The 26,592-nt window shown below is 41.4% G+C and overlaps 1 protein-coding gene across 5 annotated transcripts in view; it reads right to left on the minus strand.

The window, feature by feature from the left end:
• SLC8A3 (solute carrier family 8 member A3) overlaps positions 1-26,592 on the minus strand; it is a 501,924-nt gene that overhangs the window by 20,968 nt on the left and 454,364 nt on the right. For 3 of the 5 annotated variants that reach the window (XM_078659608.1, XM_078659607.1, XM_078659611.1), the window contains 2 exons: positions 18,993-19,010; positions 4,232-4,356 (listed from right to left, as the gene is read on the minus strand). In XM_078659608.1, the coding sequence (XP_078515734.1) occupies positions 4,232-4,356; positions 18,993-19,010 (143 nt within the window). The remainder of the gene's footprint in view (positions 1-4,231; positions 4,357-18,992; positions 19,011-26,592) is intronic. The other 2 variants (XM_078659610.1, XM_078659609.1) reach the window with 1 other exon arrangement.

A 26,592-nucleotide genomic window follows, 5' to 3' on the forward strand; every position in this document is an offset into this window, starting at 1 on the left:
TCAAGAGATAGCTAATTGTGTTACGTGACTGCCAAGTGTTTGTGTAGATCTGTGCAACTGTGTCAAGTTTATTATCAACTAAATTAATGTTTTGCCTCCCTTGTTGGATTGGCTTGAAACCTGAGATTCCTAGATTGGGATTAATTTGCTACCACCCTTCAAAATTTCATGCAGATTCATTAAACACAACAAAATTATCAGCCCTCTAAAATGTTTTTGACACGTCTATGTTTGTTTTTACCCAGAAGCAATTTCCATATCCGCAGAACGCTTAGCATGTTAAAAGCAGGGACATCTTGATAATTTTTGGGGACTAGGGCAAAATATATTTTGGGGCTCCTTGTTCAGACCAACTTTAAATGATTTCCCATTTTCAGGTATTTGAAGCCCTCATGATTCCAAACAATACACAGGTAAGTCAGCATTGAGGCGCCTGCACCCAGCACAGTGCTCTGATCTAAACTGGCTCAATGCAAGGGCTGGATTAGTCGCTGGGTTGAGCCGGGAGCAGTAGAAATAGAGGCAGGACAAAGAGACGGGAGAGTAAATTAGAGGGAGGTAGAATTAGAGAGGAAAAGAGGGATAAGCAAGGTAGGGTGAGACAGATGAAACAGCAACAGTTAGGTGTCTTAAGGAAGGACTAGATTGAAAAGTTGAGCGGTGAGGTAGGGATAGGTAGAGTGAGACAAGGACAGGAGTAGTCAAGAGAGAGGCAGAGAGGTTGAGATAGAATAAAAGAAGAGTAAATAGAGTGCTCTTAATGTCCGAATCTCTTTGTCAGGGGTCGCCTTGGAAGGTGGGAGCCCTGGACAATGGCCGCCTTTGCCCATGACTTTAAACAACTGTAGCTAAATGTCTAGCCAATTTCATGCGGATTTGTCAAACGAAGCCATATTTATTAGCAAATGAACTTTTTTGACCCCCTCTTTATAACTGTGATTCCTCCTTCCCCAACAGATCTGGCAAATTTAAAAAATACCAAGAGTAAACTAAACATGCATATGCCAAATTTTAGGCAAATTCGGCAAATGGTGCTAAAATTATAGGCAAATCAAAAAACACATTTTCTACAGTCAAGATATCACAAACGTTTAACCCTTCAAAGTTTACCACTTTTGTAATGCAGCTTCTTAAAAACAACACTGAACAGATTTACACCAAACCAAGCCAAGACACTCCTCAGAGTAAGGGTTTAGTTTAATCCCATATTTGACATATTTCCATTCAGCATTTTTTTTCTGTAGCAGACAGCAAAGATTTCCTATGGAAGTTATAATGGGAAACAGTGTTTTTGCTTTCCTATATGGGTCTGCACAAAACTTGCCATGCCAAATCTAAACTGGATGAACATTTGTTTGGAAAGATTTGTACAGATCAATCAATTGGCGCCAAAGCTAGCAGCAAAAAAAGCTTATTAATGGAAAGTCTAAACTAACCACAACTATAGAGTTGAATTCAGTTCTTATTCAGAACTCCAAAGGCAGGTCCCTGACAAGGATGAAGTTATAGATAAAGTTTAATCCAACAACTTTTGCTTGCGTGGTTATTTGGGTTCCAGCAATATCAGCATATATGCCCCACTTGCGATGACCTATTTAAGTCTGAAGATTTAGTATTTAGTTATTCATGAGTCATTTACATTTAGAGGCTTCATCATTAGAAGGAATAAGTAAAGGGTTAAACTCAGATCTGTAGTTAACATAATTAGTTCGAGTGCATTCGAGAATTGCTGCCATTTTAAGTAAAATTATTACAACCTTGAGTTAGCGTATAAATATTGAAAGTCATTACACTCTCCTCGCTCACCTTGCAATTGAGTTGTAGGTATGTCCCTGGAGGACTGCCTGCATAGCAAAGATCCAATCAATCCAATAGCTTGCCTAATTAAAATGTCCATTTTACATCAGCCAGGTGGAAAAGAGGTGTATAAACCTGCCAAAGCCATGGGTCCTTAAGTTTAGAGATGCACTCTCATCTAGAAAAATGCCTTCAAAAGCTGCATTGGAATCCCTTGACACTTTATGTTGCTTAATAGTTTACATTTTGCTTCGAACTTTGGGAGCACTAGATTTTGTGATTGTACACCTCATTAACTCAAATCATACAAGTACTGCCCCATTCTCTTCCAGACATCCCCATGGTCAGGTTGAAGCATAGAAAGTGATATTAATAGAGACAAATAAAACTTGGCATTTAGATAAGTGCACACAAACAACATTATATATGTATATGTACAGAAATTAGATCATACAGAATTGTTTACATGTAATATCTTTTAGAAGTGTACACACATTACCTCATATAGATATGTGCTCATAACTAAAACCATTCTGATGCACCTAAAAGTGTAAAATGTAATAAATAAAAACTACCTTCCAATTAAGGTTGAAAAAGCTAGGGTGGAGATTCTGGCAGGAAAGTTGAAAATTTACACTTGTGGATGTATGCGTACGATTCGTGGACATTTTTAGTTTTACTGAAAATCAATCAATCATTTGTAAAGCGCAACACTGACACCCCTAAGGGTATCTGGGCACTGAGGGTGCTGAGTCACCTTCGAAAAGCCAGGTCTTGAGTTTCTTTTGTAAGTCCGCTAGGGTGTATGATTTTCAGAGGAGGAGAGGCTGTTGTTCCAGGTCTTGGCGGCATTGTATGAAAAGGAGTGACCCAGTTGCATCGGATGCAGTAGGGGTGCACAACGGCGATTGAGGCAGATCGCAGGTGTTTTGAGGGCAGATGGAAGTGTTAGGATTTAGGATGGTCCTTGGTCATCAGGTTTGTAAGGGTGTGTGAGGATTTTGAATTGGTATCTTTTCTGGGTGGCGAGCCAGTGGAGGTTTATGTGCTGAGTTGTAATGTGGGTCCATCTGGGGAGGTACAGAATGAGTTTGGCTGCAGCGTTCTAAATTGTCTGGAGTCTTCCGAGGGGCTGAGTGGAGATTCCGATGTTGAGAGCGTTACCGTAGTCGAGGCAGCTGGTGACGAGGGCATGAGTGACGTTTTTTCTTGTGTTGATTGGGATCTATCGGAAGATTCAGCGGAGCATGCAAAGGGTGTGGAAGCAGGAGGAGGCGACTGCATGGAGTTGTTGTTTCATGGTCAGTTAGCTGTCAAGGATGATGCGGAGGTTGCATATGTGGTTGGTCGGTGTCGGTCCGAGTTCTGTTGGCCACCAGCTGTGGTCCCAGCACTTCTGTTTAGTCGGAGTTGAGTTTGAGGCAGTTGTCTCTCATACATTTGGTTACGTTGGTCATGGCGTTAAGGAAGTTGGTTTTGGCACTGGAAAGGTCCCCGGTGAGTTAGAGGAGTAGTTGAGTGTCGCCTGCATTGGAGATTATGTTGAGTCTGTGGGATCTGACGACGTTTGTGAGGGGGGCTCATGTAGATTTGAACAGGGTGGGGCTGAGGAATAATCCTTGTGGTAAGCCACATAAGATGTCCTTGGGTGCGAAGGTGAAGAGAGGCAGACGTACGCTCTGTGGGAATCTTGTAAGGAAGGAGGCGATCCACTGGAGGGCGTTTTGCTGTATGCTGATGTAGAGTCTGTCAATAAGGGTGTGGTGGGAGATGGTGCTGAATGTAGCAGAGAGGTTAAGGAGGAGCAGGGCTACAGTTTCTCCATGGTTGAGGAGAGTTCTAACATCATATGTGGCATGTTCAAAATAATACCCGCAGAACTTCGGGAAATAGGCTACTTTTCCAAGGAATCTTGACATGTGAAAACATTTATGGATACAGAAATATAACATCTCCCAATTGCAGTTCAGCAATTTGACTCTTTCGTTGTTTTTCTCCAGATGAAAAATATTTTTCATATGGAGAGTTCTCTTTCATTCCACCTGGCCAATTTTAACAGTTAATATTTGGATTTAGATTTGTTTGTAATTAGCCTGCTAACGATTTGCAATTACTCACAACCATAGTGAGTTGTGGGTGTTCCCATAGTTTTCACTCCACCCATGTGTACCTACGACTTGCACAGTTAGCAGATTTACTCGGATGTAAAATTCTGCAACAGCAGAGCTATTTTAAGTGACAGCAAATCCATTTATTAGTGTAGACGTTTGTTACTGATGTGAAGGTCTGCTCGTGAATGGCGGTACCTGGGCTCAAAAATCTTATTTTGCTGGATAAACACATTTGTGAACCAAGCCCTGAATTATGCATTCACACCCAATTCACTCCAATTACTTGTTTGTGGTCAAGTCCCCATGCCCTGCCAGAAACATACTTTGAATTCATATGACTCTTCTATGATGACTTCCAGTTTCGGATGCTCGCCTAGGACCGGTTTGCCCATTTCTGCAATTCGCTTGGCTTCCTCCTCCTCCATGGATAGTTTTCTTTCTGCCACGTCTGAAAAATAACATAACAAGATGTGAAGTGCAGTCCTGCTGTTATTCGTTCTTTCTAATCAGACTTGAAGGAGCTTTTATCAATGTGTCCCACTTCTTGTGCAAACAGTACAATCTGTACTTTGAAAACACCTTGAGTTATAAAAAGCAAGTCTTGTCTAGCACCGGAATCTGATAACTATCACCAAGCCCCTGAAAACAATAAAAGTACTACTGCATTAGAAAGCGGCAACACTGGGTGTGGAGCAATTTTCAGAGTGCGCGATGCAACAAAATCTCCCTGTTACTGAACGAGCAAGGGTAGCAAATGAACAAGTACCTTCAAGTCATATTGCATGTTTGTGTGTTTGATTGCGTGTGTGCCTGTATGTCTTGGGATCATGTGGTCCTCCAAGACATTTTAGCAAAAATAGGTCTATTGATACATTATGAAGTATAAATTCCTCATTTGGTAGCTCTGAGATCTAGGCCCACATGCCTCAACAATGCCATTTGCGATTCCTTATTAGCGAAAAATAAGGATTCGCTAATGTAAAAAAAAAAATTGATACTTGTATAGCGCACTACTCACCCGCAAGGGTCTCAAGGCGCTTGTATGAATACCGCTGTGGAACCCATCCTGGCTTTCCCTGTGAGGTGTCCACTCCTGGGCACCCCCAAGGTGGAGGCCAGGCATCCTTAGCATTGTGTGGGCCGTTGTGGAGATTAAGCAAGCTATTGCCCAGAGTTGCAGAGTGGGACTCCATGATTGGAATAGGCACTGCGGCGAGAATTATCAGGTCTGTGGAATTTTTGAGCACAAGACCCGCCGAGGCGGGGAATTGAACCCGGGTCCCGGGCTAGACCTCTGCATCAGGGTCTGCCACTCTATCCATTGAGCCACACTTCTCACGCTAATAAGTAATTGCAAAAGGATGTGCATGAAGAAATCGCAAAAAAAATAGCGATTTCTTAAAATTCCTTAATTGCGACTCGCAAATTGCGAATCACAATTAAGGAATGCCTTCCCATTCATTCCTATGGGTCTAGAGGCCCATAGGAATGAATGGGGAGACATTCTCAATTTGCGATTCTCAATTAGAGAATCGCAAATTGAGAATGCAATTTCAAGGGTGCCAGGGTGTCAAAAGGACACCCTGTTGCACCCCTGAAATCTGCCTATAAGTACATCTTGCACACACACATGCCCATGTGTGTATGTAAAATGGAACTTTGAAAAATGCACTTTAGTGCATGGTTCAAAGTTTTTGCAAATTACCATGAAGGTCAACTTCATGGTAACTTGCTCCCCCTATTAGCGAAATCGCTATTTTTTTTAGTTTGATGCATTGCATTTAAGGGATCTCAATTTGAGATTCCTTAAATGCAATCGCAATTTAAGAAATCACAATTTGGCGATTTTTTAAATTGCGATAAGTACAAAAATTGTGATGCATCCCAAATGATGAAATTGCATTCGCAAACGGGCGAATTCTGCGATTCGCACCCTTTGCGAATGCAATTTTCAATGATGCATGTGCCCCCTAGTTTTGTGGACTGACCGCTAAAGCATTAACCAAACCCACTCAAAGCTTTAATCAGTTCGTAATATCTAAAACATGCCTGGACCTCGTCAGACGACCACTGCAGCTTGCAGCACACATTGTCACTGCCAGAACTACCAATGACAGTACCAACACAACACATTTCCATCATGCTCCTACTAGTGTAAAAGTTCAGACAGTTCTGCGCCCCCAAAGTTATAAAGATGGCTTGAGCAGCAGGTATTTGTCACTTTTAATGTGTATTAAATTAATAAGCAACTGCTGTTGCACTCATCTGTAAATTAGTCAAACAGCACCACTATGTGGCAAACGGTCATAAGTGCTGGTGGGGACAGTTAAGTGCTAGTGCCGTGGTACTCATAGTACGGCCCGCGGGCCGCCAACGGCCCGGCAGGCTTTCCTTGGTGCCCCGCGGACCTTGCAGGTAATGTACCCATGGCCCCCCCCCCGAGAGAAAGAGAGGCGAGAGAGTGGAGAGAGAATGGAGAGAGAGAGAGTGGAGAGAGAGGGAGTGGAGAGCGAGAGAAAGTGGAGAGAGAGAGACTGACTGACTGAGAGACTGATTGACAGAGACTCACTGAGAGAGAAACTGACAGAGAGAGACTGACAGAGAGAGAGAGACACTGACAGGGAGAGAGAGAGACACTAACAGAGAGAGAGACTGACAGAGAGAGAGACTGACTGAGAGAGAGACTGACTGACAGAGAGAGAGACTGAATGACAGAGAGAGAGGCTGACTGACAGAGAGCCAGACTGATAGAGACTGACTGACTGACAGAGACTGACAGAGAGAGAGACTGACTGAAAGAGACTGACTGACAGAGAGGAGAGAGACGGACTGAGAGTGACAGACAGAGAGAGAGAGACTGACTGACTGAGAGAGAGACTGACAAAGAGAGAGAGACTGACAGACAGAGAGAGACTGTCTGAGGAGACTGATTGAGAGAGATAGAGACTGACCAAGAGAGAGAGAGACTAACTGAGAGACTTACTGAGAGAGAGACTGACTGACAGAGAGAGACCGGGTGACTGACAGGGCGAGCCTGACTGAGATAATGACTGACTGAGACTGACAGAGAGAGACTGACTGAAAGAGAGACTTACTGAGAGAGAGACTGACTGACAGAGAGAGACCGGGTGACTGACAAGGCGAGCCTGACTGACTGATTGACTGACAGAGAGAGACTAACTGACTGACAGAGAGAGACTGACAGAGAGAGACTGTCAGAGAGAGAGAGAGAGAGAAGGACTCACTGACAGAGAGAGATTGACTGACAGAGAGAGAGGCTGACAAAGAGAGACTGACTGACTGACAGACAGAGAGAGAGAGACTGACTGACAGAGAGAGACTGGCTGACTGAGGGAGAGAGACTGACTGACTTAGAGAGAGAGAGAGAGAGAGAGAGAGAGAGAGAGAGAGAGAGAGACTGACAGGAAGAGACTGACTAAGAGAGATAGAGACTGACTAAGAGAGAGAGAGACTGACAGAGATATAGACTGACAGAGAGAGACAGAGAGAGAGAAACTGAAAGAGAGAGACTGAAAGGGAGAGAGAGAGACTGATTGACTGAGACTGACTGAGAGAGAGACTGACAGGGAGAGCCCAAATGAGAGAGAGACTGACTGACTAAGAGAGAGAGAGAAAGACTGAGAAAGAGAGACTGAGAGAGAGAGAGAGAGAGAGAGAGACTGACAGGGAGAGGGAGAGACTGACAGGGAGAGAGAGAGACAGGGAGGGAGGTAGACTGACTAGGAGAGAATGACATTGAGAGACTGACTAATAGACTGACTGATTGATTGAGAAACTGACTGACTAAGAGAGACTGACTGACTGACAGAGAGGCTGGCTGACTGAGAGACTGACTGACTAACTTGGAGAGACTGAGTGACAGAGCGAGAGAGACTGACTGACAGAGAGAGACTGACTGGCTGACAGAGAGAGAGAGAGAGAGACTGACTGACTGAGAGAGAGACTGACTGACTGAGAGAGAGGCTGTCCGAGAGAGAGGCTGATTGACAGAGAGAGTCTGACAGACTGACTGAGAGAGACTGACTGACTGAGAGAAAGACTGACTGATTAAGAGAGAGAGAGACTGACTGACTAGCTGACAGAGACTGACTGACAGAGAGAGAGAGGGAGAGAGGCTGGGATGTATGACATTACAACGCATGCATTTACATCGCATGCCTTTACAACGTAAGTATTACAACGCAGTCCATTACAACGCATAGTGCTTTGGGGTGCTGGATAGTGAATAGTTTAATTTACTATTCCAACTCCAGTCCCCGTGGACACTAGGGAAGGTTATTGGATAGTAAATTAACCTATTCCCTATCCTAGAGCGCGCCCCAGAGCAATGCGTTGTAATAGTTTGCGTTGTAATGGTTGCATTGTAAAGGCTCTGCGATGTAAAAGTTGCGTTGTAAGTGTTGTTTACCGAGAGGCTGTGATGGAATTGGGGTCAAAGTGTATATGAAGCTATGCAATGCCTCTTAAGATTGCTATTGTCTGCTAATAAAAATGTATTATCAAAATGTGCTCTTTGTAGTTACATCTGTTTTTGAAATACAGCATTGTCGCGTTGTCTATTATTTTGAAACAGGTTGATTTTTTTTACTCTAGCCCTGCGTCCCCCACCCCCACTGACCCCACCCCTACAGGCGCAGCCTTGGGCCACAAACCCCACTGTAATTTTGGCCCCCGACAGAAGGTTTGTGAGTACCCATGTGCAGCTAGTGCCAAACACTGGAAACCACCAACTCAATTTAAGCACTGCTACTGATAATACAGACTTGCTCACACTCTATTCTAAACATACAGAGGCATGCTGGTAATAACAACAAGACTACTTCAGAGCTCTCAGTCTGATAGTAAACAGTCTTATTTCAAGCTCTAACCGATATAAGGAGAATTGCAGATTTAAAAATATGTAAAGATGCAGTTGCCGCATGCCAATCTAGGATATTTTCGCAACTGCCCGCCCACTACTTGAAATGTATGCAACTGGCAGTCAAGCAATTGAATAATACATCCTCCTAAGCGGTAAGAGGGGTCGGTGAGGATTACAGTATAAATTGCAAGTGATTGCATGAATGAACTTAACAACTAATAAGGGGACTTTTTATATGTTTATTTATACAGTACCCTTTATTTTTATGAAATGTATTTTTAGGATTTTTGGTTTACTCAGTGAGTCTTAGACATAGGAACCGGATAGCTAAGTTTAAAACATATGTTTCTTATTGGATGTTTTTGAGTTTCGATTCATATTTAATGATAACGGGACAGTAAATCAATATGCATGACAGCATAAATGAGCCCTGTCCAAGTCATAGAATTAATAGAACCACACATTTTGTTTATGAACTGAGACACTTTACTGATAAATGGGGCCTAAATAATTAACAGGATGATGCCTAATTGATTAAGCATTTGTTAAGTCATTTGTTTCTAACATCATTGTTTTATATGTCTAGGTAAATTTGTATCTTCATATTGGTATGCCATAGTTTGCTGTTTCTTTTTTGTAATGATTTTAATTAGCTGAATCAAATACAGATTATTACTTACTTACTGAAGGAGAGTTTTCCCTCAAAGTAAAGCACTTATTTAATGGTTCAATTTAATGGCCACCTCCAGTTCCCAGAACTCTTGATTTAGAAATTAATGTGCGGTATTTAACCGTGCCTCAATTCAATTCCCAAACAGGCTCTTTTTTGTTCTTCTGCTTTGCATGATAACATTATCCGTGCTCCTTTGTAAACACAACCTTTCAGTCGGTTCACCAATTGTTGCATAATTTAATTCTACATCTAGATGTTGCTACCCATTTTGAAGGTAACATTGTGTCATGTAGACAGATCACATAAAAGGTTCAACATTTGGAAATGTATGTTAGAAAACTGTTGCCATGTGAGATACTTGAAAAACAACAGTAAATTGTGCTGCAATTCAAAAACATGTGCGTTCAGTGAGGAGAGATTTTGCAACAAGTACTGCTATGATAACACTTCCATGTTTTTCAGATTGTTCGTACATCTTTCATGAACAAGGCGGAAAGAATTAAAAGTGACTATACAAGTTCTAATCTTGTTCCTTCACTAAATCATAAATTAAAGATTACTTTTATAGAGAACATTTTATCTGAGAAAGCATATCCACAGTTTATGCAAAATGCAACAAAAAATAACAAAAAACAGTCACTTGGTTTAAGTCCTCCTGGGATTACCATGCTTTAGACAAACAGAAGGACTTAGTCTCAATCGAATGGATTTTACTATTCTGACATTATGAGGCATGCTCAACTGCAGGAGGGTTTAGGGTGGTGATTAGAACAATTTAAACATTTCCTACATCCTTATCAGGATTAAGCCCTTAATTACACAATCCTCATTACTCACAATCAGACTCTTTCTAGTTACTCTCTTTACCAACAGAGGTGAACACACCTCTCCAACAGGAACCTTGTGAAGTAACTGATGGCCCTAAGAGACCTCATTCGCAAGATATTCATGGGCATTACAAGGATCGGAAAAGATGAATCCATCTCCTTTCCCCCTTCTTCACTGTCACAGGGTAATGGTAGAAGTCTTCCTGCTTTGACCTGTTATGTTGAAGGTTTTGAAAAGTTTCTATGTCTTCTGAAAGTTATTGGTTCTTCCAAGGTAAGCCAGGCTACTCTGTAGACAGCTAAACAAAGATGTGTCTCCCCTTCAGCTGAAAAAAGGGCTTTTTAAAAATCTGATAGGGCAATCTCTTATGTGATGTGAGAAATAGTATGCACTTTTTATCTGAACACTGAGTCAGACTGTAAGACCAGGAATGGGTCTCTATAGACCCTAGAACTAAGTTCGCTCAACGTTCTTGCGGATGTAAGTGAACTCCTCACGGCCAAGTTTGTGATAGGTATCTAAACAAGTAGGACAACCCATGAAGGCATTAACAGCCCTTCTAGCTGATCGGATGTTCCAAAACTGAGTAGCCTCACCAGCATGGATTAGCCTCAAGAACTCACTCTACCCAGGGTTCTCTATAAACTTTTACTGCCGCTCACTGGAGCAGAAGGGTTGAAATGGTCAACTCCGGAGTAAACCCGTTCTATGAGGATTTCAATTTCAGTGGAATATCATATGCAAGAAGTTGTAAACCCACAATACCACACCATTTCCATAAAGAAGAGCAATGCTTATCACTGGACTAGGGAGTAGCTGGTCTCTAGGGCTACTGAACTCTAGCTTCGTAGACGACTCCTATTCCCCTCCGTTCAGTCTCCATATAACTGAGCTGTTGACGTGGGGAAAATTATCTGCAGCTGTTCTAGACAGAAAAGAGATCGTTTGGCAGGCAACTCCACACTGGTGCCTCTCCCATCTGAATTGGTAACGGGAGCCTCTACATTCATGTTGAGTAAGGAACCACAAATGCCTCTTCGGTTTTCTCCTTTTTAGCAAGGTGTCAGAAACTCAAACAGCATGCCTTTTGGGCATTTCACTTTTAGCACATCTTCAGAAATGCTTTGGGTTTTGAGAATCTTGTGCGAAACCTGATTAAATAGGGACTGTCTGAGCATGCAAGCAAGTCTAATAATGTCAATAAATTTCTTTCCTATAGAGGTGAATAAATGTATGTCTGGAGACCAGCTTACATAGTTGCCTCTGACTGTTGAAATAGACTATTCCTGCGAGCCCCATAAGGTGTGCCACAGGTACTGTGACCTGGCAGGGGAATGGACATCACTCTGTGAAGGAAAGGAGAGGTGGCAGGGGTGTGAATTGGCGGAGACTAGTGACCTACATTGCATGCCTGCAGGGGAGGGTAGAGAATTTTGTAAATGAGAATATTTGAGGAAGTAATTATTCAGTGGCTTATTATAAGCTATCAAATGAATTGGTTCTGTATTGCTGGGCTTTGACTCTGTCACTAAAGGGAAGGATGACAAGATGTGATATTCTTTCTGGAGAGAGATGCCCCAATATGCCTCCACACAAACACAACCACCTCACCCAGGACATGTGATCTACCTTCTGTTTGTGATAATTATTGCTGGGTATTTAGCGGGGCCATCATATTGTAGATTTTCAGTACTATTAGCAAGGCAGTAAATAGGATATGTTTCAAGTGTAGGGCTTCCATCCAAGTAGGTATAATGCTTATAGATAGGACGCTGCTCCAATGTCTGCAAAGCGTCCACCTCACAAGTTGCACACACCTAGAAACGGGCATCAGAAGTGTACGCAAGAAGTGTAGGCTTGTCCTGGATCTAAAAGGTTTCTAGATGCATTAGCCTCCACACTGTCTCAATGAACCCTGCTTTGTCTCTTTCACGTGTATGGCTGCTCATTAGGTAAGATGAGAGAACAGCATAGGCAAAACTGAGAAGGCAGGTCTATGAGTGGATCCATATGGCATTTCTCTAGCACAAACCTAGCCAAATTGCAGTGAAGAATATACGTGTGCACCACATGTATATTGAGACATACAAGGATCGAGATGGCGGCTAAGGGCAATGTGGAGCCTGGGGAACGCTGCACGATTCCCTTAGGAATATTCTACATACCTAGGATCTAGTTGGCCCTGTGGTGTTTGGCAGTTATTATTCTGCATTTAGGAAGAAACTGAACAGGAAGGGCCAGATATAGACACTGTGCAAAAAGTAGTGCTGTTGGAATGTGATTCCTCTTCTGTTTGGGTATCTACTTGTAACAGCCAACGATGCATTGCAATGCAGCATAGGCAGCACCGTGGTATTGGTGCGAAGCATGGGAAATAAGGTGATACAAATAGCATTCCAAGGTGGAGAAGCAAAACATGTAATACATTTAATGATGAAGACAGATCATGCCTCACATTTCACATTTTCCAAACTACGGATATGGTCCATCATCAGTGACAATATATGTTTGCACCCCTTAAACCTCAAGTCTCACCAAATTCTTAGAGCAACTAGATGAATGGACTAAGATAATTTGATGTTAAGCTGCACTGACACAGTGACCATCTTCACAAATACTCCTTTTGGTGCAAACTATGGTACAATGTCTGCAGATACTGGAATAGTGCTGCTAACCCCTTCCATTTGGGAGACTTATTTACTTATTTCATTCTTTTGATATTCTTTTTCTCAACACTCCCGAGCCCTCTACAGGCTGGCTGAGATTCCACAGCCTGTAGCAGTGGCATCTGTTACCATGGTGATTTGTGGATTAGGAGTTAGCTGGAAGGCTCCTGCCAGTTTGGATGGTGTGATGCAATGCGTAGCCTCATGTTTCGGGTTCCTTAATGAAACTAACAATGTAAATTTAGCAATGGCAACACAGTACTTTATTAAGGGTATGCTGTGAAAAGAAACACAAGCTACCATATTCCCCCCACTATCAATCATGTTATGATTGGGTCCTGCTGACTTTACGGATGGGATGGCAGAAGACATTTGAGCATACTTGTCTTTTGTTGGCAGAACTGCATAATCCTGAAAGGCACAAAACAAGGCTCTGCAACGATGTGAGCAGACTGATCAAGAACTTATATTGATGTAGCTCCCTGCACTCCACCCGGACAACATGCATGATCTGCATGATGATGAGGAGAAGGTGCTTTGATTGATCAATCGTTCCATACCCCTGCTCTCCCTGCTGCCCAAATTGTTGTTCATGCCTTTTTTCCTGACTCTCAGCCTGCAGCTTGCTGCAACCTCTCTGCAGGTCTTGTTGATCGTATATTGTTGCTCACAGTGTATCACTGTTACATTTTTTCTTTACTTTGACCCATCTTTGAATTGTACGATTTCTTTCTCTGTTTTTCTTGCATTTCCTCCTTTTTTTTTGGTTGTTTGCTTTTCCTCTGTGTCCTATTGTTGCTCTTTTACTATTCCTCCATGTAGTCCTCCTCATATTTTCTCCTTGCTTTTCCTTCGAGTTATATTGTTGCCCTCATTATCAGATTGCTATATTGTTTTTCCCTCCTTCTTTTGCCGCGCGCCACTCTCCGGCCTATTTTCCTCCAACTTTACACTGGCCCGCCCACTGCCTCCCAGCACCCCTCCCAGGATATACGAAATGGAGGACGCAGCACGGCCACGCAGCAAATGTGCACAGTGAGTGTGCCACTGGGGCGCTGAAGGTGTGCCAAAGGCTAGCCCGTCTGAGCACGTCCGTGCCTGGACCGACAGGAACACTGGCTCTCTTTTGACACTGAGCTACACTGCACCTAGCTCTGAGCCGTAAACCCCAGACTCCTCATCAACAACTTTTACCGCACCTCTCCATGACCAATGGTAGGACCGACGCCCTCAACACCTCCCACTGTGAAAACCACAACCACCTATAAAAGGCAGTCAAGAACTTCACCGAATGCGCCGACAAAACCGACCCCATCAAACCCACCAAAGCCTCAACACAGGCCAGCTGTCACACCGCAGAACTGAGAACCTCCAAATGCTACGTCCAAGACATCCCTCAACCAATACCACTAACTTCTGAAAGAAATGAAAAGGAGCGCCCTAGCCGACCGCATCAAAGCCAGTTCCAACCACAGCAAAGAACTCTTTAGCATTGTCAGAGAGTTTTCCAACCCAGCAGCTATCAAGTACACCATCACCCCCTTCCTGGAACTTTGTCACACCCTAGCGGACTTCTTCCACAACAAGATCACCACCATCGCCCCAGCACCAATATCTACCTGTGGCTGAGGCCCCCTCCGCTCCCTCAAGAGTCCGTGAATCACAGCTCTCGGGATCCGCCCGACAGCGGCGGGGCAGCTCCGCGACTGAGCCAGCCGCTAAAGAATCCATACACAAAAGGTTACCCTTAAGGAGCTGCCGCACACAGAGGGGTTACAGCACTAATCGTCACAGGTAGCTCCGTTGACAACATGCCTCAAAGCTATCCATACATGCCATACGCGTTTCGAGCGTGTTTGCCCCTCTTGTTCACTGGCTGACAAAGACAGAAGAAGCAGGCTGCCCGCTGTCGGGCGGATCCAGAGAGCTGTGATTCATGGACTCTTGAGGGAACAGAGGGGGCCTCAGCCACAGGCAGATATTGGCGCTGGGGCCAGTGGTGCAATCATCGCTCTTCACCTAACAAGGATATACCCGAAGGTTAAAGAGAGATTAGGCTATGCAAGCAGGTATAGCAATAGGCAGGCTGCTTGGGCATGGCATTACTTAATCTGCCATTACTACTTACCATCATCAATTTGATGTATCTATAGTGCGGAAAAATCCAAAGGGCATCCATGCTTCGCCCTCCCAGTTGGAAAGAGCATGAGTTCAGAATTACTAGATTTTGAGTGGTTTAAAATAAAAGATGATTCTGTGGTTCCACCAGGGGGAATGTTTCAGAAGGTTACAGCATGGATTAAAAAGCTACTGAGTCCATAACAATATTGGTCTTTTACCACTCTATGACAAACAGGCACGTAATATTTAAAATCTCGGGGTGATTACTGAGTCTCGAAGGTGGATACAAAAGGTTGCCTTGATTGATATCTGCCATCCTGATACATGCAACAAATAGGCTCAGAAAGGTTCCTTCCTTCATCTCAAGAATAGGAGCTGACAGAGTTGTAAAGTCTACAATCAAAGCACTCTGAAGCGAATACTTTCAACATGCTCATTAGCACCTTGCATTGTGTACTTCATTAGCACCTTTAATTACATAGCTTATTATCATCTTTAATTGCAGAGTTTATTATCACCTTTGCCTCATTAGTGATTCATTAGCGCTCGGTGGTGGTGGGGGGTTGGAACTTCTAATTTAACACTGGTGATGTTTTTCCAATTAAAGATGAAGTTAAGTTCTAGTCCTATTGCACTAATATTTATGTACAGATTGTAAGGAGCATAATTATTTGTAAAACCTGCGTAGGTCCTCTTGGCCCTCACTAGTGAAAGTATGCATTTTAATAGTACGGTCACAACTGCTATTCTTAGGGGATAGTTCCTAGAAGTCTCACATTTGGCCAATGTCACAAAGCCTACTATTAAGGGCATGTGGCTTGCCACCACATACTAATTTTCTTGGTCAAACAGCCACATAAAACGAACACTCCTGTAACTAGATGGATGAATGGATAGGGACACTTCTGTGTGTGGTCTACATAGTCATCCAATCTCTGCGCACTGATTTTCCCAACCTTCAGATAGTTGTATGACAGAGAACACGGTTGTATGTCTGAACATTGACAAAAATGCTGTCTGTCGGAAACATTATTTCTATTATTTACGCCAATAGGGGATAGTTTTGTAATGTTTTTGTCAGCTGTTAGTAAGAGATATTCTGATATTGAACCAGAGAACACAGGTTACTTGAGGTTACTGCATAAGGGGGCTATTAGGATTTTCCAATATGAGACAACAGTTTCTGATTTGTATAGGACGGAAATGCGGCTTTTCTAATTTGGTTTATCACCTATATTTAGATTGGATCCATATGAGTGGATGTAGAGCTGGTCGGAGCACTATTTGTGGGTGTTCGGAGGGAAGGGGGGTGGATGCCTACAGACCTTCATTTTCCCTGCTCAGCTACACCACTGTTAGATTGAGGTGCACTTTGAGAGAAACATTGGCAGCTTTACATTTGACTCTTCCATTATTTTCACAAGCAACCATTGCAGTTGACTGAGACCATCTGAGTCTTTCATTTGTCCGAGTCTAATGATAGGTAGTCTGTTGGTACAATCTAGTGTGCTGGTTACTGTAGGTTGATGACTAATGACCTTTACTGTAGGCAAATATGAAGAACTATTTTCTTTAACTGACCAAGGATATTCTTATCTAACTGTTGAGTGGAGGCATCAAGTACATGGCACAGTCTTAACCCGTCCCATGCTCGTGACGGAACCGCTCCGTCACAAGCCTCGGGCACACTGTGCTGGTGACGGAGCGGTTCCGTCACGGCCCACTCGGCGCGCCTGCGTGGCCCTGATTCCACGCCTGCGCTGGTCGTTCCATTGAGCGGGCGGGGCCGTGACAGAACCGCTCCGTCACAAGCACAATGCGCCCGAGGCTCGTGACGGAGCGGTTCCGTCACAAGCATAGGAGCGCCGTGCGGCCCCCCTCCCCCCTAGCACTGTGGCGGAATTGCTGCCGCAGTGAAGGGGTTAACTGACATTCATAATATTAATCTTGGATACTGATGAGAAGTTGAAAGTAAACAATAAATACTTTTTAGGGTATGTCACAAAGTGATCTTGATAAAAAATGTGATTCCTTTCCATTGCCCTCCACACTGATTTTCACTTACTGACACAGATGAACACACACACTCAAATGGACATACAAACACACAATAGTCACATATTCTGCAAAGAACTAGGTAAAACTTGGTGTAGTATTTGCTTGTTTAGTAATAGTCCAAAGGAATGTTGTGCGGAGGACATCCTGTGTCTTTGATGATCTGACTGATTGTAAAACTCAAAGTCACTCGAAACTGGACCCGGATTATCCGGTCTGTGTGGCTGGGATTCTTTTAATAAATGATTCATGTTACCACCTGAAGCAGTCCACGATTCTTTACACGTCTGGTGTAATCCATTCTAATAATTTTGATTCCGATGCACTACATGTATGTCTATTTTATTTGGATACCCAGAAACTATGGAATGGATTCGACTGTCCTGGACATAATTTGGATGTTCATGCAGTATATCATCAATTCATCGACATGCAACCTTACTCTCCTTGCACGAGTAAGTGTGAAAAGTGAGCAGAAAAGGAGATTTTATATCAACAATTTCATGAAAACAGTGCGATCAATGGAACATTGATGGCATCCCTAAGGCACTCTGTCTGGTGTATTCCTCCAAATTATTCACAAAAATGGTAAATGTGTTTAAACCATTATTTATTTTCTTTTTCTTTTCGGAAAATGGTATTCAGTTCATATCCATTTATAAAGTTTTCCCAAAAACAATCCAAGCTCAAAGATACATTTTATTGGATCCCGCTCCAATGCATTTCGGCCACCGCCCTTCATCGGGGAGCATCTGAACAGAGAACAACAGTGTTTTCTTCCCCTTCGCAGCTCATGTCTGGCTTTTGTGTGTTCAAACACCATCTAAATTGAGAAGTAAAAATCCGGCTGGACCCAATGAAAACTGTCCAGGGGCCAGTGCCAGTTTTCATTGGGTCCAGCCGGATTTTTACTTCTCAATTTAGATGGTGTTTGAACACACAAAAAGCACTGTTCTTCCCACATTAATAGAAGAAAATAATTTCATGAGCTGTAATAGTACACACAATTGCTACAGCACAGCTCTAATATGATATATCACTAGCAACAGAAATTCATTAGAGAATAATAATAACCTAGATGTTTCATCTGCCAACTAAAACTAAAGTAGAACAGACGAGAGGGAGGGAGGAGAGTGAAAGATGCTCTTTCTAGCTGTCAATTATCCAGACTAATGTCGCACAAATTGGCAAAATGTGCCATGTGTTCTAGTACAAAAGAAGTCCTTACTTTGCAATATATGGTTAGGTGAAACCTCTTGAGTTAACACATATGGAACAGGTGACATAATACTAAAGTGTGCGCCCCAAAATGTAACCTGGAAATTAGAAGTGTTCAGCAGAGATACTCTTTCACTGTGTTTTCTTTTTCACAAGGCAATTTGTCCCTGGCTTACGGTCCTAGTGGATGATGTATTCATGTGATCAGAGTTTGGGACTTACAAAAGTATGTCTTCAAGCTCCTTAAAGTGTTCAGGGTGACACAATGTGAAAAACAGAAGAAATAAAAAGGCCATATATTTATTGTAAAGAACAAAGAAGATCCAAGTTTCTACCGCGTAATGGACTGTGCCTACCATGAACATGAGTAATTTAGTATTGCTCTGTCTCTTAACATTTTTCTCCAGCTAAATTATATTAACATATAAGGTTCTTTCAACATTTCAAGGGCATGTACCATTTTGTTGCTTACTTTGTCATCCAGTTTGTTTTGTTAGCATTTTACAGCGGATGGTAAGGTATTTGCGAGGAAATGAGATGTGCAGTATTTTCAGACAATGTAGCACTTAGCAAGAGACTCCAACTACCACAAGTATCCCAATGCCATTGAGTTCAACGTTTATCTAGGAAGCATGTCTTACCTTGTGTTAACAGGAGGGCTGTTATATAGGGAGAGAGTGAGAAGAAAGAAGAGAAGGGAGAGAGTTAAAGCTTCTACATAGAGGAGCTTCACAGCTTGCAAAAATGAATTAATAAGCAATCAATACAATGTTAAGTCACACATGCTAAGTAAAAGCTTGAGGATCTGCCAAGTATAAAAACTGAAATGAAGTAAAAGTGGACAAAGAGTTCGCCTTGATCTTTGTAAGAATGCAAATCTATTAATGCCATTTCCCTCGTCCTTAGTATGCAACTTTAGGCTGTGGGATTACAGCAGGCATGCCACTTCCCAATACCCACTCTTACAGACATAGACATAAGTCTTTCCCCTAGCAATGGTACTTTACATTTAATTTTTAAATTTTATTTGCTTAACTCTAACACCACATCTCTTTGATTCTTTCAATCATCACCCAAAATATCACTTAATATGAAAAAAATGAATGCATGATTTCAACATTATGCATTAAGTTTTATTGTAACACATGGCTGAATAATATATACGTTTGTCTCTGCAATGTTGACTAGATGCAAATTTGGATTTTTCACAGATCAGACAGAATATTTAAAGTTGAGGTTGTCAGCAAGCATACAGGGATATATATAAAAATGTGCCCGCAACTTGCATGGATAGTCCTATCTTCTATCATTCAATGACGCCTTTTGTCTAGCACTGTCTCATTACTTAATTTCAATGATGGCTTTTAGAACTGAACTTTGTAATATCTGGACGAGATTGATTTATTGTTGCATTTATTTAAAGAATATAAATGAAAGGAGAAAATATACCTTTGCATGAGGCACAAAATGGTATAAACTGATTGCAAACGTTTTTCAAGCCTATTAGGGAATAGACCAAACCAGATATTGCATATTTTTTAAATTTTCAAATTTGAAAAATAATAATCTTTGGAGTAAACTCTGTGCTTAGTTTCATATAAAACATGCAGCATTCATGGTCCGAAAATAGATTTGCTCTTACGTTTTTTCATGATGCTAAACTGTAGGTCAAATAGTAATATGCTATAAAATATTAGCTAAGGGTCACATCATGCTGAGCAAGTAATCTATACGAAGGAGTGGAAGTAAAAGTCAAACTAGAGAATGGTGTTTAAACATAATTGAAAAGAATGTATTCTAAAAGAACTATCAGTTTTAAAGTTAATTTATATTGTGGTTCACATTTTGTAATATAATTGAAGCATGTAAAATTTGACCGATTAGAAAAAGTGGCATCAAAAGGGAGGCAGGGACTTTGCAAACATGACGTTTAGTATGACCGAAATGTCATATCTACACATCACTGATAAACTCTCAAACCCAGAAAATGAGTAAAGTATTATCCTCAGATAATCACAGTAAGCGGTATTTTTCCTAAATCTGTAACTACCAATTCTTTGCTGAAAAAAGTATCCTTCCATGCCACCTCCGGTAGAAATTATTCTTCAATTGAAAATTACTTTACAGTGGCTTTTGCAAATGCTTTTAAAATCAGACCTTAAATCCCATTTTCTTGATAACTTTTGTGCTCTCCTTTATATCCTTCCATGCATCGTCTACGGTAGTGGTGTTCTTCATATTATGTTTCTTCTTATTTTTGTTGCAACTATTTGGATATTTATTTATCACAGAATCATCAAATTCTCGGTGCTCTCAATGAAGTGTTAAGTTTACAAGCCCTTGAACAATATAACAATGCTCATCACATAGGAGAGTATATATATTGAGTTTTTTTTAAATAAAACTTGTCACAGTCCACTGAAACTTTCCAGTATGTCTCTTTAGTTCACTTTCCCAATTTAGTTGGATGATTCCTGTAAAATACTACATAGCTCCACGTTCTATCAATATCTTTAATTTTAAAAAGTAAACTGATCTTGCACCAATTTTTAAATTAACTAAATCGATAACGTATCAAGAAGATGCCATCATTTTTGATAAATTCCTTCTTTAAAAAGCATTTTGAAGATAATGTGAGATTATTCTTATTCAAATTGCATTGAGAATGTGTGCTCAGTGCTACTCCATTATTGCTTAAATACCCTAAATTAAAAATTGCAATATCAAATTGTTTAGGGCATGGTTTCAAGCATTATACTTTGTGAAAACTATACATGTATGGACAACAATTTGGTGTATGGGAAAGGGGGTTAAGCAAACAATGCAGAGGATAGCTAGAAAAAGTTTTACTGTTCAATAAAATAAGAAACACTGCAGACATCCATACACTCCTGAAAACAATTCAGTATTGCTTTCATTCCACTATAAATTGTTTTGCCAAAAATTATTACATATTATTTACTATCTATGGTTTCTAGTTTTATAGCCATTCAGTAGATAAGTCAATCAACACATTGTTGAAACAGGCCCCATAACTGGGGGCCTGTTTCACATTCTGCAATTTGTGAGTATTCTTTCTCATAGTGTTAAGAACTGGCTATGCTGTTTGGCTGGATGAACCCCATTAATGGTGCAAATAGTATTCATGTTTACAAATATAGCTCAACTCAAATAAAATGTGATTGCTGCTGGTACATGTAGAATGGGGATGTGCAATTTATTTCCTTCTTAGTAATCTCACGTCTCCTTCCAGCATCATGGTCATGATAATGGATCGCTGCGATGTGGGATGTTTTTCACGTACATGTTTTCCAGTATTCTACCAAGACAGATGCACATTGGTAATGAAGATCTCTTGACTTCCAGCCATTGTGTATTAGATACATGGGTGTGAGCTTCTTAAATCTTTATTCTGGTTCTCACAAAAGCATAAGGGACACATTGTGGCTTGGAAATCATCACTACTCCTGAGACTCATATCTATGTCTTGTTTGAATGCCTTTAGGGCAATATTATAACACGGTCCTACATTGATAAGATTCGTTTTCTAGTCTGATTAAACGATGACTCACAGCAAATTATAATGCTATCAAGTTCTTAAAAGAAACTTTCATGCACCTTCCCAAATCTACTTTTGATTGAATGTCTGTCCTTCATTACGCAAAATAAATTTCACTTTCAAATTGTTTCTTATTGACTACTTTACTGTTGTACTGAAAATTCAGTTAAATCATTTCTGAGAATATGCAGTGGTATGTTTTGTTCCTCCTGCTTCTACAGACTATTTGAGTTCTACAATTGATTCCTCACTTCGATCCTGAAAGCCAGTGTAACAAAAAAGTAAAATTACTCCTACGAATGGGTGCAGAGTATCGACTTTTAGCAATTCACAAACATTCTCAGTGATGTGCTTGGGTTGCTGTGCTAGTTTCAGGTTTCCAGGCACAATACTGGTAATGTCATATGACACTCAACACAACGTTATTTCCACACTACTTAATTGTATATCTAGCACAATTCCACAGTGGGGAGAGGCAGACTCATTGTGTGCTTACATCTTTCTTTCTCCATATTTTTTGTTGAGTGGAGAAACCCCATTCTCTACACTTTGGAGGTGTTCCATTCCGCTTCCGACCATAGAACAGATTTGTCAACCACCAACCTCTGACCACTTCCAAGTTTGCGCACAAGCTGGGGCATATGTGGGGGTTCATACACTCACATAGCAAACCATGCCTTGATTCGCTCACTTTCAACCCCTCACTTGGGGTTTTCTAATGCATAATTATAAACAACTGCGGTGTGCAATTACATTGTATTAGAACATTGGAATGTTGGGAGCTCCATTGAAAACAATGGAGTGCTCCGAGCTTCTAATGGCTGGTATAAGCCTGGAGCTCCAAAATCCCAATGTTTCTTTGTTCACAGCTCTGGCTGTGAACAAAGGCTTCAAGGACTCTGAGGGGATTCCAATCCCCTCACGCTCCCATAAGGCTTTGTTCTTTTTTGTTAGAACATTCTGCCCTCTCGTGTCAGAATGTTCTAATAGCCTTATAGCCTTTCGTAGCTGGGCTATACCGGCTATTAAAGTCCCTCTCCCTTGTTAAAGGCCCTCGCCTTCGGCTCGGGGCCTTTAACGCTGGAGAGGGCCTTTAATAGCCGGTATAGCCCTCTACGGCGGGCTATAAGGCTATAGTAAGATCAATTTCACCTTGTAAGTATGCATTTGTATATACGTTGCCGGATTAGATTCAGCTATTTGTTCTTCTACATCGGGTCCAGAGTCTTCCAGCAAATAGGACCCTTGTCCGTCTACATTTGTTGCTTGTATCCCATTACCGTCTTAGGCTCCCTCTAGCACCAAACAACCCTGATCTACTCTTGACTGGAGCAATGAGGGTGTAGCATATATCTTCAGCTAAACTTCACTCAAAGGGAAATATTACATTTTTATGTTAGACACCGACAACACTAGTAACTTTTCACAAGTTGACAGAGTCTCCACCACTGAAAGGGAGATATCTCTATAGTGAAGTATAGGGTAATTTAAAAAAGTTGAATAATCGTTTTGAAAAAATATATATATATTTTCATGTTAAATATTAATGAAATTATATATTTATTTTAAATGCAGAACAAACATTTTAAAAAGTACGGCACTATTAACTTAATTTTGAATTAACAAAGTAATTAATTTAAATATAATAAATTAAACTAATATAATTTTCTTTTGGATTTATTAAAACACCCACTTAAAGAAAAATGTTTTATCTATTTATAAACTAATATAAATTACTAAAAGCTATTTATGAAATTAATTTAAACTGTTTTAAAAAAATGCAGTGTAAAGGCTATTCAAATTGTTTATAATAAAATAATACGTATATATGCAATTTTAACATTGAATTACGTTTGTATATATTTTTTAAAAGTCAAAATAATTTGTTATATTTTAACATTAGTTCATATGGGGTGTTATTTTAGATCCATGTCTTCATTATTTTATATGCAGGGTTTTGTAGTAATAGTTGGTGGATATGTGGTGTACTGGATTTACTCCAGGCCTGAGCTGGAGACATTTACTATTATTTTGGAACCTTTTTGGCTGTAGTTTTAGAAGTGCAGTTTGTGAATCGGAAGTAGCTAACTCTTTGATGTGTGGGTTCATGTCTCGCCCTAAAACCCTACTTAGCCTTTCCTAAACCCCTCCCACATTTACAACCAAAAACATGTAAATACATGTGTGGGGATCTCTGCAGTTGGGGCTGGGTCCTCCACACAAACGATAGGTGAGGCGGAGACCTCCGCATGTAAGTTTTGAACAGAATCTTGTATGTGAGTAACACTATTCAACGTAATACAAAATACAATTTGTGGACAGACCCCTAAATCTGTATGATATGCCTGGATGTATGACGTTACAACGCAGGCTATTACAACGCCTGCCTTTACAACGCGGTTTTTACATCGCAATCCATTACAACGCATAGTGCTTTTGGGTGTTGGATAGTGAATAGTTTAATTTACTATTCCAACTCCAGTCCCCGTGGACACTAGGGAAGGTTATTGGATAGTAAATTAACCTATTCCCTATCCTAGAGCGCCCCCCCGCGCAATGCGTTGTAATAGTTTGCGTTGTAATGACCGCGTTGTAATGGTAGTGCGTTGTAAAAGTTTTGTTGTAAAGGTTGTTTACCGATATGCCTCATTCTAAGTTCGAAACTCAAAATATGACGTATTCCTGTACTGGCAAATATCGCTCTTTACTGGTTGTGGCAAATACACCACCCTATTCAGCATAGCTCAGAATCTGAATCTTAGTGTAATTTTACAGCTTAAGACTCTTAACCTCCTTCTACTTCGGCCAGCCCATTGAACTGCTCCTTAGCATCTGTGGATTCATTTCTTCATCCTTTCTTAGAAAGCTTTTCCCTGCGTCCCAAAGTTCCACTTCCCTGCAAGCTCTATTCTGAGTGATTAAAGTGCTGCATTAATCAAAGTCCACTCTTCCTGTGCTAAGATATGCGGAAGAGATGTTGCAATTTATTTTTTAGGAATATTTGTTTCATTTGTTTTGGCCAAGCAGTTTGTAGTGACAATTAATCCCTGGAATGAATATTCAACAACATTATTTTCTTAGACAATAAACGCTTCAGAGAAAGAATGGTACACTTATGTGCTTAATTTACAATGCTTGGGCCAAGACTGGGTTGTCCTATGTTGACAATCGACAATTTTCTAGGTGCTCACTTGCCTTACTAATCCAAAATAGAAATCAACTAGCTGTACCTTTTCAATCGATGGTTAGTTGTGACCATAAATCCCATGCATTCAGCGCTTGTCTATCATATGTTAACATAGAATATAAATATGTTTCCTTGCTCATTTTTTAAATTGCCAAAATGTGTCATTCTACTGTTGGCCTCGATAGTGCCATAGAGGTGATACTGTAAGTAAAACTAGATTATGATAATGAACACACTCCACCTCTGTGGCACATCCTCTATTTTTACTAATTATTTTATTATCAAATTGTTTCATTGATCTGTACTCGGTTCATGTCTCAGTAAATAATCGATATCATTGTTTAACAGGTACAAAACCAATTTATTGCAATCATTTCAAAGCCTGTCAGGTATCTAAAAATAGTTGTTTACAAACATTGATGTGAACCTTTTTGGTGCATGCATCGGCCATTGGCTGACACTGGGAATTTAAATAAAGGCCCCTCTGGCGCAGAGTGAGTCCTTTATGACTTTTTAAGCTCACTTGCTTGGGAAGAGCTTCCTGAGCAGCCTTAGTGTTTTTTTTTACTGTAATGATGATCAGCGCGCAGGGTGTGCTGACGTAAATACAGTAAAAGTAAAAATAAAATGAGCTGTTATCTCAGCCCTCTAAGCACTGATTCTAACTGAAGAGGTATCGTTGGAAAAGGGAGAATCTCTCCTTTCCAATGGTGCCTCTGCCCAGTGGAACCTGGCTTAGGGGGACGGTCCCCAAGTAGGCTCCCCCTTGCTGTTTTTTCGAATGCAATCTTTCTGTCCCACCGTCGGGAGCAGATGACCCCAGGGGAGGGGCAAGGGGGGTGGGCAGAAATCCCACTAGACACCATTTTATTTTTACATTCGTAGGGATTAGGACTGCCCCACCACCATTAAAAAGGAGAAACAATGTTTCTGTCCCCCTCACTCCGGGGGACAGACAGGGGCAATTACCTCATCTGTCCACACTGGGGCAGGAAGCCCACTAGACACCAGGAAGTACTTTTTTTTAGAATTGTAGGGTTGGGGACTGCCAAGCATGGGCATGCTCCCATCCCCATGAAAATGGTAAAATAGCCTTTCTGCCCCCCCCCTGGAGAGCATAATGGGGTAATTACGACCGATCTGCCCCCGGGAGGGCTGAGAGCCCACTAGAAGCCAGGGATTCTTTTTTAAATATGTGTTGGGGGCTGCCTACCATGGGCATGGCCATGCCCCCACCCCAACTAAATGGACCCTCATACCCCGATCTGCCCCTCGGGGCAGGAGAAAGCCCACTAGATGCCAGGATTTTACTTTATTATTGCGGTGGGGGCCGCCCAACATGGGCATGGCTACGCCTTCACCCCAAGTAAACAGTCTTTCTCCCCCTCCCCCCAGGATAGTTTCCTCTGCTGGAAAGCCCACTGTATGGTAGCAATATATATTTTTAATAAAATAATGGGGTGTGCCTTTTGCAGCCAACATCAGGCCTGACCCT

The sequence above is a fragment of the Lissotriton helveticus genome, chromosome 9 (genome assembly GCF_964261635.1).
Source record: "Lissotriton helveticus chromosome 9, aLisHel1.1, whole genome shotgun sequence".
In the NCBI taxonomy this organism is placed as follows: domain Eukaryota; kingdom Metazoa; phylum Chordata; class Amphibia; order Caudata; family Salamandridae; genus Lissotriton; species Lissotriton helveticus.